The 13,251-nt window shown below is 38.8% G+C and overlaps 1 protein-coding gene and 1 long non-coding RNA gene across 2 annotated transcripts in view; one reads left to right on the plus strand and one right to left on the minus strand.

Moving 5' to 3' along the window:
• The window catches only part of LOC126622418 (uncharacterized), a 148,601-nt gene extending 147,907 nt beyond the window's left edge, over window positions 1-694 (plus strand). The window contains exon 3 of the mRNA XM_050291142.1: window positions 266-694. Within this exon, the coding sequence (XP_050147099.1) occupies window positions 266-681 (416 nt within the window). The 3' untranslated portion in view covers window positions 682-694. The remainder of the gene's footprint in view (window positions 1-265) is intronic.
• A 4,046-nt stretch (window positions 695-4,740) lies between these two features.
• LOC126622424 (uncharacterized) lies at window positions 4,741-8,876 on the minus strand. The gene is made up of 3 exons (XR_007623448.1): window positions 7,412-8,876; window positions 5,612-5,670; window positions 4,741-4,829 (listed from the first exon to the last, which is right to left on the minus strand). It is a non-coding gene; the product is annotated as an uncharacterized LOC126622424 (long non-coding RNA).
• Window positions 8,877-13,251: the final 4,375 nt, after the last annotated feature.

The following is a 13,251-nucleotide window of genomic DNA, read 5'->3' on the forward strand; positions in this document are numbered from 1 at the left end:
TTGAAAATGTCTGGCCCCTCCGACCGTCGTTTTGACTTGAACCTTGTTGAAGAGGCAGCCCCGCCTTCTCCAGACAACATATGGCGCCCATCCTTCGTCTCCCCTACTGGTCCTCTTACCGTTGGGGATTCCGTGATGAAGAATGATATGACCGCTGCGGTGGTGGCCAGGAACCTTCTCACTCCCAAAGATAACAGACTACTTTCCAAACGGTCTGATGAGTTAGCTGTTAAGGATTCGCTGGCTCTCAGTGTTCAGTGTGCAGGTTCTGTGTCTAATATGGCCCAACGCCTATTTGCTCGAACCCGCCAAGTTGAATCATTGGCGGCTGAAGTGATGAGTCTCAAACAGGAGATTAGAGGGCTCAAGCATGAGAATAAACAGTTGCACCGGCTCGCACATGACTATGCTACAAACATGAAGAGGAAGCTTGACCAGATGAAGGAAACTGATGGTCAGGTTTTACTTGATCATCAGAGATTTGTGGGTTTGTTCCAAAGGCATTTATTGCCTTCGTCTTCTGGGGCTGTACCGCGTAATGAAGCTCCAAATGATCAACCTCTGATGCCTCCTCCTTCTAGGGTTCTGTCCAGTACTGAGGCTCCAAATGATCCCCCTCCGGTGCCTTCTCTTTCTGGGGCTCTACCGACTGCTGAGACTTCTCCAAAGCAACCTTTGTGAAGGCTCCCTCTTGTGTGCTTATAGTTGTACCGAGATCAAGATTGAATATAGAAAAATTTCACTTGCCCTCGTTGCGTCACGTACTTCGAAGGGAAGCATATAATATCATTGGGTTAGGCCCAATAATAAATAAACAACTAAACATAGAAGGACCTAGATGTCCACTTGCTTAATGAGTTCAACAATTTAGTCCTCAATATTATGGTCTGCAACTCGTAATACCAAGAACTCATTGATGTCCCGATAAGTAAGTAAACGATTCCCGATGGTGCTATATTACCATCATGCCCCCCATTGGGAAATACACAAATACCATCTAATTAGCGCCTCGACTGCACTCACGTACTACCCTTTCGGTGATACCGTTAATAGTACGCAACTTAGCTACTTCGCAATCTTGATCAATCAAATACCTTTTATAATACTCCTCTATCAAACAAATATTGTGCATAAAGTCTCTATGCCACATTTCAAACAGTGCCAAACTCAAAATTGAAAAATTGTAACTGTGGTTACACATAACTCTAGCAGGGATAGGTATAAGCCATAATCATACTAACATTGTAGTACTATAATCACAACATGTCCACCAAGATCAAAATAATTCATTCAGACTAGCCATTAGTTTGAGGATAAAAGGTGGTATCGGCAATAACTCGAACTCATAGTCTTCAAAAAGACTTCCTAGAACTTGGAGGTGAAACACGTATCACTGTGAGGTACAACAGTGACTTGCATACCATAAAGCTAAAGAATGTAGTTCACAATACCTTAGTGAGCAGATTAATATTGAAATTCGCTCGAGTTTAGCAAAACTAAGCCAAGAAGAACAATCAAGAATTTGAGGGTCAAACAAGTCCAACAAATCTAGAATACAAGGTAATTGAAATTAGTGCATGACATCTTGCTACAACAGTAGCTTCTGGAACATTCAATCACCAACGGTTAAGATTCGTTTATCAGGGTATTTGTAGGGTGATTGGGAAATTAATGATCACAACTAAACTTCAAAGTCCAAGTGAAATTCTACTAGACGGTCTGTCTGCTTGAGAAGCTATACGAAATCCAGTAGGGTAAATATGTATTCAAGGATGTGACTATGGAATCATGGTCAAAGTAGATGTCGACCAAAAAGTCAGAAAATCCAATAAATTCAAGGATGAGTAATTTACCAAGAGATATAAAATGTTGTCCATCTGGACCAACATAAGTGAGTTGACTTGACAAGTTGATCTATAATCATTGAAACATCATCATAATCTCCACATGTGCAAGATACCTCATAACGAGAGTGTATGATGATATTTCCCAACTCCATTCAGATATAGAAAGTGATTATAATCATTCGAACGCCAAAATCGATACTCTTGCATCCTAATTAGAATGGAAAAGGACAAGCTAAGGATATTTGTAGATATGTCTTTTGTTACGGTAACAGTAATTACATTTGCACAATTGGGGTAATACACGATAGTGCAAATGTAAATGTTGATTTGGTTCTTCCATCGTCGCAGTTCGAAATCTAATTCTTTTCAAATGAGTATATACGTGAGAGGTCTAAGATTGATAAAAAATCTAAATACGTTTCTCCACAAAGAAGTGTCATCTGGTTTTCAAGCAAAGATGGTAACTCTTGACTCTAGGTCATGAGTAAGATGGTTCATTTTGAAAGGTTCTAACCGTGAGGAAGCATAAATGATACTCCATCATGCTACATTGGTATGCAGCCTAAGCATTAAGTGGAACATCACAGTAGACTTCATAATAATCGGTGTCATCGAAAAACATAAATGCTCGAAACAAGACAACGCCTCAGTTGTCACAACTTTAATCATATCCCACTTCTCAGCTAAATTGACTTTCTTTCGGCCAACATGGAAGTTAAAACACCACCGTCAAAAAGTTACTAACAATTTACTGATAAAATCAACAAGGCCAAGGATATCACACAGTTTACAACGATTTGTGGGAATATCCAATTTTCTACATTTACAACCTTTTTGGAAATTGACAAGAATGTCGTTTGCGAGATCACATCTCCTTAGAAAAGTATCAATCGAATCAAGGCTAAAATTTTGGGGAATTTGGTATTAAGCTGACTGTCAACACTAAGAAAATTTGATCTCGTTGCTGAAGTTGGTGAAAATCGTCCGTAAGACTACAACGAATTCGTCAGGCTATGGAAGAAAGCTCTGGTTCCAAAAGTTGGTCGGGTAGACCATCAATTCAAAGTATGGGTATTAATGGTTTTAATCGTCACCTGATTGAGTTGCTAAAATCTAAGTATGATCCTAAGGTTCAGTCTTTCGCCTTCGCGGATAGATTTGAGGTTTCCTAGATAAGGTGGTTGGTTGGATAATTTCCTAAGTGGTAAGCATTAGTAACTAAGTTCTCTCAATGAAGTAAGACTTGTCCAAAAAGATGCAAAGGAAAACTGGTGTAGTACGATAAAGTGGATTGATGATGTACTTCACTTCACAATTTGGTGATATCCCGGGTAAAATTTTGGAATATGACGCCAAAGGTATGCGTCCTCGAAAAGTACTATACTACTAACCAACTCTATGACACAAACTAAAAGGTCTTCACAATTTTCTTGAAACTCAAATCATTCTAATAGTGAGATAGTGGAAGTGATCAAGAGGTGGCTAGTCGAAGAGGTTTTGATTACCTAAATAGGTAATATGGTTAACATAACCGCGAGTTCACTGTCTTAATACAAAGTATGCTCCTAAGTTTCCACGATTTAGTTTCTTCGGCTCAAGTAGTCACTGTAAATCAATCTATCAGTCGCATTGCTAATTAACGCAATTATTCGTTACCCTGAAACTGTGAATCGATATTCTGGCATAGAGGTATCACTTCTAGATACTAGCATATGTCCAGTATGAGAAATCATACGGCTTTAATACAGGTCGACAATCCCTCGATATCGAACAATATTGTCAATTAGTAGCGCCACCGTAGGCTGATTACAGATTAGAGCCCGCTCGAGTAAGTGGTCTCGGATAATTGGTAAAGAACTGGTCTTGTTAGCTTGTTTCGTTAATTCTAGGGAAAATACTTACTACATAGGGGATTTCTACTAACCGTAATGTGTAACGACTCGTACACATGTGCCTATGCTCATTAAAATGACGAGTACAGCACCAAAAGAAATTCTGGGAACTAATATTGGTTAAATTGTCCCAAAGCCGGAAAAAGGAATTTGCTAATAATCTAATTTAGAATGGACTTAATCGGAAATCAATCTTCCTCCTGAAGATCCAAGATGACCACTAGTACGTTTGGAAAGATTAGTGCTACCAAGGACCAAAAGTGATTATCCCAAGATGTTCTTCTGTCGAGTGCTACGACTTTAACACCAAGTTGTCGCTAGAGACATTTCTGGAAATTTTGATGAAAGTACAACTTTGTAGGAATTCTGATAAAGGTATACTAACGGATACTTCCAAGGAATCAAAACTATTCTTAACTTCCATTCTTGAAAGGGTTGGTAGAAATGACTAGCTGATAATGGAATTGGTGGGTAAATCCCCCGTGATGCAAAAACTATCGATATAGTAGCCCTACTTCAGGGCCACCAAATTTTCTCAAATCCACTTCTTTCCTAGGCAGGGGGCTCATCTCTTAAATCTAGAGGTGTCCGCCAAAACAAAGTTCTAGAATGTCGATAAGTCGTCTAAGTCACTCAAAACTTAGAAAAAGGATAACACATTTTTGTACTCGACGAGGTGGCAAGATTTTGAAATTAGGTTTAAGAACCAAGAATGCTTACATCATGCGTGTGATGAATGCAATACTTCCCAAACTTATGCTCTGATACCAAACTAACACACCCTAACTCGGTAGGACTCCGAATCGAGCTGTGATGGTCGACACCTCGAAGATGACAAAGCCATAAAGTGTAGTGATGTGGAAAATGTGAACAATTTTAAAACTAAAAGTGCCTAAATACAAGAGTGCGCTGCAAACGGGAATGAACCCATTTCACACGTGATGTCAGAGCATAAGTAAAATACAGTAAGATAGAATAATGATTATACCCTTAAAGGTAGCCACCTATACTGAGATTTGCCAAGAATCCTCGTCGATAAGATAGCTCAGCTACTAAAACATGGAGAGGCGAAATACAAGGGTGAGTGGGCCTGAAAATAAAGTTTTATAAGAACCTTTCTGGAAACATTGTAATCCCTCGTCATAAAACAAGTATAGTTTCTAGAAAATCATAATACACATAAGTATGAAATCAAATGCATGTCAACAGTAATCCAAAAATATGCCATAACAGAATATCTCAACAACAATATGAATATAATCATAAGCTCAACAATATATACTAGCATGCGAGTCGAAGTCGCCTAATGTGACCTGTATGACTGCACTTATTGCTCATCAGTCTATGCTAATACATGAGTCGGAGTCACCTAATTTGACCTATATGACAGACTAGGTGTAATAATAAACGCTCTAGTGCTACAATCACGTGAAGCTTGCACTTTGCGCAGTCACCTACGAGTCGGAACTGCCTATTGCAGTATGTACAACAGGCTAACAACTACTTGGATCCAAGGCGAGTGAGCGGTGCTGGGAGGTAAACGTACACGTGAAGGCTAGCGTAGCCTCTGCTGAGCACTCACCAGGGGTGTTGCCTTGATGAGCACTACATGAATATATGCATGCCATAATGATGCCATAATTCCAATCAACATAATAAACTTACCTGAACTTACCTGCGTATCCCGTAGGATCATCTTGGTATTTCACAATAGTGCAACATTTCTCATAACATAATTTAATCATGGCATGAAGTGCATAAATCAATTCAAAAGCATTTGTGGAAACTATCAGTCATATTTATAGACACACACACACACACACACACACACACACACACATACACACTATAAAAAGGAAAAGACCCACTCACCTGAGGTCCGCGCTACAACCTCATTGCATGAATATCGAGGCGTCACGAACGATCGATGCCTAGAACAATTATAAAATCACGTCTTAGAATTCTTATCGATAGAACACGTAACTTACATAAAACATATCCCTAAGGACGTTCTAAAATGATTTGAAACCCATTGACCAAAAATCAACCGTTGCTCAAAGGTCGACGATAGGGTCCATAACCCTACGTAACTCGATCCAGAAGATCTGCATATCGAATTTCCGATCCGTAACTTCCCAAGAGTTTCAATAAGCTTCTAGAACAACATCCTAAAGTTTCGGAATGATCCAATGGTTGGATCTCCGCCAATTGCAAATAGGGATAGGCAAAATATCCTCGGATATGGATAACCACGGTTACCCGCCCATTTAAATTTCACGGTTATGGTTATGGGTAACCGTTTATATAAATAAACGGTTAAGGGTATAACCGTTTACCCATGAAATTTAAATGGGTGGTTATGGGTATTAACCGCGGTTATAAATGGGTAACCGTTAACCCATTTATTTTATATATGTAAAATTAACACAAACCATGTTTTCTATCGAACAAAACTTAGATCAATGCTTTTGACTATAGTGCATGGTTTATATAGGTAATTATATATATTATGTTAATACTTTACATTATAGGTTAAATAACTCAAGAATATTGTCTTCTAAACAGTTTTCGTAACCAAAAATAGTTAACAAATATTATATTACCTTCATTGGTAACATGGATTAGTAGTAAAAGTTTTCCCAAAAGATTAAGAAAATAAATAACAATTCCCATGGGCCCCACTCACTTAATTCAACCCAAGACCTGTTCCTCAAACATGTTGGGACTTGCCATTTCAACTAATCCCTCACTTTTGTTAGCGTTATTGTAATTTATATATCCTATATTCCAATTTTGTTTTTTAAAACTAATTTTCTTGCTTTTTCATTCTATATCAATTAAAAATATTGTCTGTAAATTATAATTTCAATTATTGGAATGGTATAAGGACTTAAAAAATTCAAATACGGAAATGTATGATGAATGTACCTATAATGTTGTTTAATTGTTATAAAAAGAAAGAAAATTATGACAATTTTTCTTTTTAATTTTCAAGTTGTTAAAAAACATGTAGACGGGTGAAAAAGGGGTAATGGTAAAAAAAAAAAAAAAAAGACAAACGGGTTAAAAAGGGTAAATGGGTAAATGGGTATTAAGCGATTACGGTTAAATGGGTATGGTTAACCGTTTATAAATGGTTATGGGCATGGTTATAACCATTTAGGCAATTACACAATGGGTATACGGTTATGCGGGTATAAGTATAAACGGTTATGGGCAAATAACTGCGGTTACCCGCTTGCCATAACCGTTGCCCATCCCTAATTGCAAATTCAAGTGGAGGTCAACACTTTATTTTATGAACTTACAAATCTAATTCAGGAAGATTCGTACGTCAGATTCCCAATTTTCAAGTTCCTATGGTCCTCAAATATTACGTACTATAACGTATTAAGGTTTAGTGAGGATCCAACTGTCGGATCGTGGATTGCTAAAATAACCAAGTGGCGGCCCTTAACAGTGATATAACAAAATAACGGAATTTCGTCAATCGGATGTCTAATATGGAGTCAGGGCATCCAAGTTAACCTAGGATGGGCAGGTCCAGTCTCAACCCACTCGCCGCCATACACGGCGGTTTCCAGCGATTGGAAACCCACTTTTTCTACTAACTCCAAATTCTACCAAAATTTATAGGAAGATAAAGCTCAATAAGAGGAACACATTTAATACCTGTTACAAAGTCCAAAAGTGGATAGAAGATAGTCAATTTTGCCGATAAAGCCTACAAGTGGCTAAAGCTTCCCAGCGTCGATTTGTCGCCTACGGTGGTCAAACGGGGTTAAGGTTAGTCAGGATTTACTGCTAGGATGATGGGCTATAAAAACCAAGTGGTGGTGTCTGCCATTGCTTTGCCAATACACCGGGAAAATCAAAAAGGGTGGCCGGAGCACCATTGGTTTTCATTGGGTTTTGTGGCCTCGCCCTGCCATGTATAGAGGTTAATCAAGGGAGTTCTTGGTTGGGTTTTGTAAACGGAAGTGAGAGCTTCAAGAGGGTGGTGGTGGCGTCGAAAAATTCCACCAGAGTTGGCTGGAATCGATGACGAAAAATGGGAAGTTGCGGGGATTGGTAAACGAGAAAGGGAAGGCTGGGAGCTTTTTTCTCTTCCCCCCATTGGCCATCTCTCACCCCTCCATTTCTGATTGGTCCTCCCTTTCTTTAACTGATTGGTCCTTTATTCTCTTGCCTAAATCTGATTGGTTTTTTTCCCACAAGATGGGAGTTCAATTTATTTATAAATAAACTTCAAATAACCAATTTCAAACGTCCGTAACTATACCATTATAATCCGGACTAGCGAATGGCTTTTGCCTATGCACTCGTAATGACGAGTACTACGAGGATACACTCAAAGAATGAGTCCTGCGTCTCTCTAACCGATGGACAACGAAAGTCAAAATCTTTGCCTCTAGGGGCATTTTTCGTAAAATCACTATTTTAAAATTTATAAAATTGTAAAGGTATGGATAGGTTGTTACACAGATCGTTGAAAATCGATGTGACACAGCCCCAACCATAATCCCCATTTTTGGAGAAAATGGGGAACCCTTCCCTTAAAGGTTATGTGTGTATATATATTGTCAATTTTGAAAAGATTAGAATGAAATTATTATTAAATGTAATTGCTTTTAGCGGCTATGGTGGTCCGATTGGGTGGAATTTGTTCTCCGCCGCAGTCAGAAGCAGCTACTGCAAGTAGAGCAGTTGTGTTTGCACAACAATGGTTGACCGAGCAGGTGGAAGTGGAAGGCAATAGACTCATGGTGATTTCTGCAATCCAAAACAGTGGGACAATGCATAATGGACCTTTTGGACATCTCTTTGCTGTTACATGATAGATTCTTCAGAGTTTTGCGAATAGGAAAGTTTCATTTAGTCGACGCAAGACAAATAAGGTGGCTCACCGCCTAGCACGATTCAGTTTAACTCTTGATCATCCAGTTTCATGGTTCAAGAAGCCTCCTGATGTGATTTTTGATCTTTTATTGGAGGATAGTATCAGTAGTTAAGTTGTTGGTGCGGGACATTCTTTTTCCCTTTGATCGGGTTGAAATCCCTGCCAAGGTTTTCATTGAGACCCATTGTTAGCACCCTATCTTCTATTTTATACGTTTATTTCTCTATTCAATGAATATCGTACTTCATTTATTAAAAAAAAAAAAAAAGAAGTATAGTTCCGTAAATTATTTTTATAAAAATATTGTCACTATCTCTAAAAATAGTGTTTCCGTCTAGAAATAATGACACTATTTCTAGAATAGCGTTACTGTCCAAAAATGGTGACCATTATTTCTATAAATAGTTTTACCGTTTTAGAAAAAGTGAACATATTCCATATATTTTTACCACTATTTCCAAAAATAGTGACATTGTTTCAAGAAATAGTGTCGTCGTTCCCATAAATAGTGCCACTGTTTCTAGAAATAGTGATAGCGATTCTAGAAATAGCGTTATTGTTTCCAGAAATAGTGTCGCCTTTTATAAATATAGTGGCTCCAACTTTAAAAATAGTATCACTGTTTTTAAAAATAGGTGTTGCTGTTTCTCAAAAACTAAAAAAAAAAAAAGACTAATATAATAAAAAAAACGTTTGAATTTTCATTAGTCTTCCTTGAACTGTATTATTTTTAGGAAATAACATTTTTACTAATAAAAATGTATTTAGTTTTTTTTTTTTTTTTTTTTTTTTTTTTTTTTGTAAAAGAGGTAATGGTGATAGGTGAAAGAGGAAAAATAGATCATGGTGATAGGTGAAAGAAGAGAGATAGTGCTGATGGGCGAAAGAGGCGAGAGAGATGATGGTGATGTGTGAAGAGACAGATGATGATGATCATGGATGAAGAAAAGGAGAGGGGATACAAATAAAGGAGGGTGGGAGAGAGAGAAAGGAGGACGCATGGGTCCAGATTACTCATTTAATAATTACTTATATTTTTTTTATTTATGGTTTGGTGTAGGTCCTGATTACTAATCCTGCACTGCAATATTAGATGGTGCGGTATAGTTACCCATCTTGAACTACATATTTAATTTTACTACAATTTTAGATGGTGCAGTATAATCGCCTATTATACACTATATTATTTTAATGAAAGTTGTGCGGTACAATCGCCTTCCTCATTAGTTTTCTAGTAGTAGTACTAAATACCGATTGCAGTGCCTGTGTAGAGAGTATTACTAACTACCTAATAATTTTTTTAATTAAGGTCTAAATTATGTAAATCTCCAGCATGAAGTTTCAAGTACTTAACATTTTGGTTTGAAGATCAACATGAAAAATTTGTAAGAACTAGAAGTTCTTACAATACATTCCTCCAGAATCCATATTATTACAAGTTCTTACACATCTCATTTTTCTTTTAGAAAAAGAAAATGGTTAACTTGGAAAAGCTTGATTTTGTTGCCAAGATACATCTGGAGGCAAGAAATCTTGTAAACACCATTAAGGAGGGAAACATTACATCTTTATTCGTCCCCACCTCCATGAAGGATTGAAGAGCGAGTACTTAACGGTTGAAAACACATTGGCTCTCTAGAATGCGTTGAGAAATAGATATAATCACCAGAAAATGAGATTTCAGCCAAGAGCTTGTTATGAGTAGACACACATGAGAATTCAAGATTTTAAGACTGTTGCTGAGTATGACTCTACATTGTTCAGAATTAGCTCCCAAATGAAACTTTGTGGGGAGACTACTGTGGATGCAAATTTTCGCCGTCTTCTCCTTTCACGAAAATGCACCTGCAAAATAATAACACTTAAGATTAAGGCCAAAAACCTCATGTGCTGATGATGAATGGGGGGAGCTTCGGCCGAAGAATCTCTGATGCCAAAGATAGAATTTGAAAGAGAATGTGTTTGGGAATTTTTGGGTAGAGAATGGCTTTTATAGGGGAGTGACTGACTCTATTCGGAAAATAGGGGTCGGTCATATATGGTCAAACTGTGAGTGTAAATGCAACATATTATGTAAAATAATAACTTGCAATTAACTTGGCAATTAAACCTAAATTGAATGGGAAAATTGGGAGTTACCTTTTGAATAAGGATTTGATGAGGAGTGATGAGAGGGATTTGAATAAATACCATTTTAATCACCTTTGACTTTTCCTTAATTGAACCATTATTGTCCGTTGCATGCGCGTGGGAATCCCGATGTGCCTCGACGGTAATTTTGTCCTTTTCACCCAAAAGTCCACGTGTCGCTTCCATAATTTTCTTGATTATTTTTGGCTCCACAAATGCCCCCACAACTGTTAGCCTTCTTACAAGAAAGGGCATCATATGTAGAGATCTTCCCTTGCTTTAGGAAACATAAGATTGTTTCCTATTTTGATGTAGATTCCCACATTAATTGGAAGTTAGATCCTTCTAGGAAAGGGAAATAAATCACTTCAAAAGTCTATTTAAGTATACCTTAAGTAGATGATTAAATCAACTTTAGAAAGCAATTTATTCTACCTTGTAAGACAGAGAAAGCTAGAGGATATTTGTTCCTCCTCCCCAAGCAATCTTCTACACTTGCCTGTGCAAAGGACCATCTTTCGTTGCTTTCTTTGTCTTCTCCTTGCCGTACCAAGGTAAGAAAATTTTAATTTTCCGTGTCTTCTTCTTGGATAGTGTTGTCGTGGTGCCACCGTCGGGGTGGTGCAGTACATCGGCTGGCAAGGGGCAGGAGTCGGCTCGACATGGGTCGAGAAGGTGTTGTGGCAGGGACCACTGTTTGGGTTACTCGGCTTGGCTAGAGCCAAAGGTAGCTATGCGGCTGGGGCTGCGGGTTGAGGCGCTGGGGCGCTGTAATAAGCGAGTCACATGGCTTATGTCCTTTGGGCTCTTGGACTTGACACGAGCTAGGCCAGTGATTGAGAGAAATAAGGAGGTCGCGGGCCTCATGGTTTGCTGAAATGCTGGGCATGTGGCCTTTCTGCTTGCTGGTCCGAGAGAAAAAATATGGGAAAAGCCAGCATGGATTAAGCTTATCTGCTGAGTATCGTGAATGGCGTTGGCTGCTTAATCCTCTTCACCAGGAGAAAGGTCGACTGCCCCCAAGAGAGGAGATAACGCAGATCAAAATGGAGGCATTAACTTGTCCGATTGCTGTCATAGAGCCTACTGTGAATGAAGTTGGAAAGAAGAGATCTTCCCTATCAGCTCAAGAAATGCCTGTTGAAAAAAAGATGAAGACTTCATCCGCTACTCGTAAGGGTCCGCCTGTTGTCGATAAGCTTGTGATTGACTTGATTTCTTTTAAAGGGAAGACAGATAAGGTTGCTAGATCCGAGTCGGTGAAGCCTACCATGCCAAAGGTGGCTAGTACGATTACTGATAGGATTGCTCAGTGTAAAGGTTTTTTTGTGCCCCCAATGCCGAAATATGTGCCAAGATGCTCGTTGGGAGCTAAGTTTGGTTCACATTTGGAGAGGCTTCCTATTATGAAGAGTGATAAGGTAGGCTCTGCTACTAAAGTGGCACCAAGGACTTCTTGCTGCTGAGATTTATGTGCTCTTGAAACTAGATTTGCTTGAAGACAAAAATGCGTGTGCTAGCAAAACATACGACCGATTATAGAAGAACATCTTTGCTTGTTATGATACAGAAAATGACGATTCTGGCAACTGAGTCTATGATCCTTGATCAAGAGGATACCAAGCCTGCCAAGGAAGTGGCAAAAACTATGGCAGCTGAAGCTTATTCCTCTACTGAGAAGATCAAGAGGTTGGAGTCTGAGCTTATCGCTTTGAAGGGGTATAGTATCTCCGCCCTCACCTCTCTGCAGCTTGAGACCGCTCACCAAGAGATCATTAACTTAAAGACTAGGCTTGATGGGATCCAATTTAAGTATAAAAGTGCAGAGAATGAGATTGGATGTTACATACCTCAGATTCAAGATCTTGAGCATGTAGTTTTTGATCTTGAGAAGGCTAGGCTCGAGGCTTTGCTTGTTCAAAGTCAAGTTGATTTCTACAAACTGGGTCATTTAGATCATCTCTTTGGTAGGCCGTCTAACTTTGAGTTTGTTGGGAAAGACTTCGAGACTTTCTCTATTTCTCTGGAAGACTTGCTTGCCTTTACTTTTGAAGCTTCTATTGATGGTCAAAGAAGTTGGTGCCAAGGCTAGGGTAGCCAGGGGTAAAGTGCTGGATGATGCCGCGGCTGAGGGCATTGCGACTGCTGAAGGTGTGGCGACCGAGTGGTTGTGGAATGTCCAAGCTGTTAATAAACTTGCTTCCTTCGCTTTTCTCCATCTTCGCTTCTTTTATTTACGCCCAACCTTTGACCTTTAGACCAGCAACAAGCATGCTGCTTTTCTATAAACAGATAGGCCCACATAGCCTATGCAGTCACAGGTGTTGGTGTAGAACTTTTGCAAAGTTGTTAGCCATAGGGTCGACAATTGTACACCTTACTTACAAAAGAAGACAAGTCCGCTTAACCACTTGGCTTTCTTCAATCCTTTGAGCTATGTGGCCTGCATCACAACATACTAAAGATTTTTAGGTCATGAAAT

The sequence above is a fragment of the Malus sylvestris genome, chromosome 5, assembly GCF_916048215.2.
Source record: "Malus sylvestris chromosome 5, drMalSylv7.2, whole genome shotgun sequence".
Taxonomy (NCBI): Eukaryota; Viridiplantae; Streptophyta; class Magnoliopsida; order Rosales; family Rosaceae; genus Malus; species Malus sylvestris.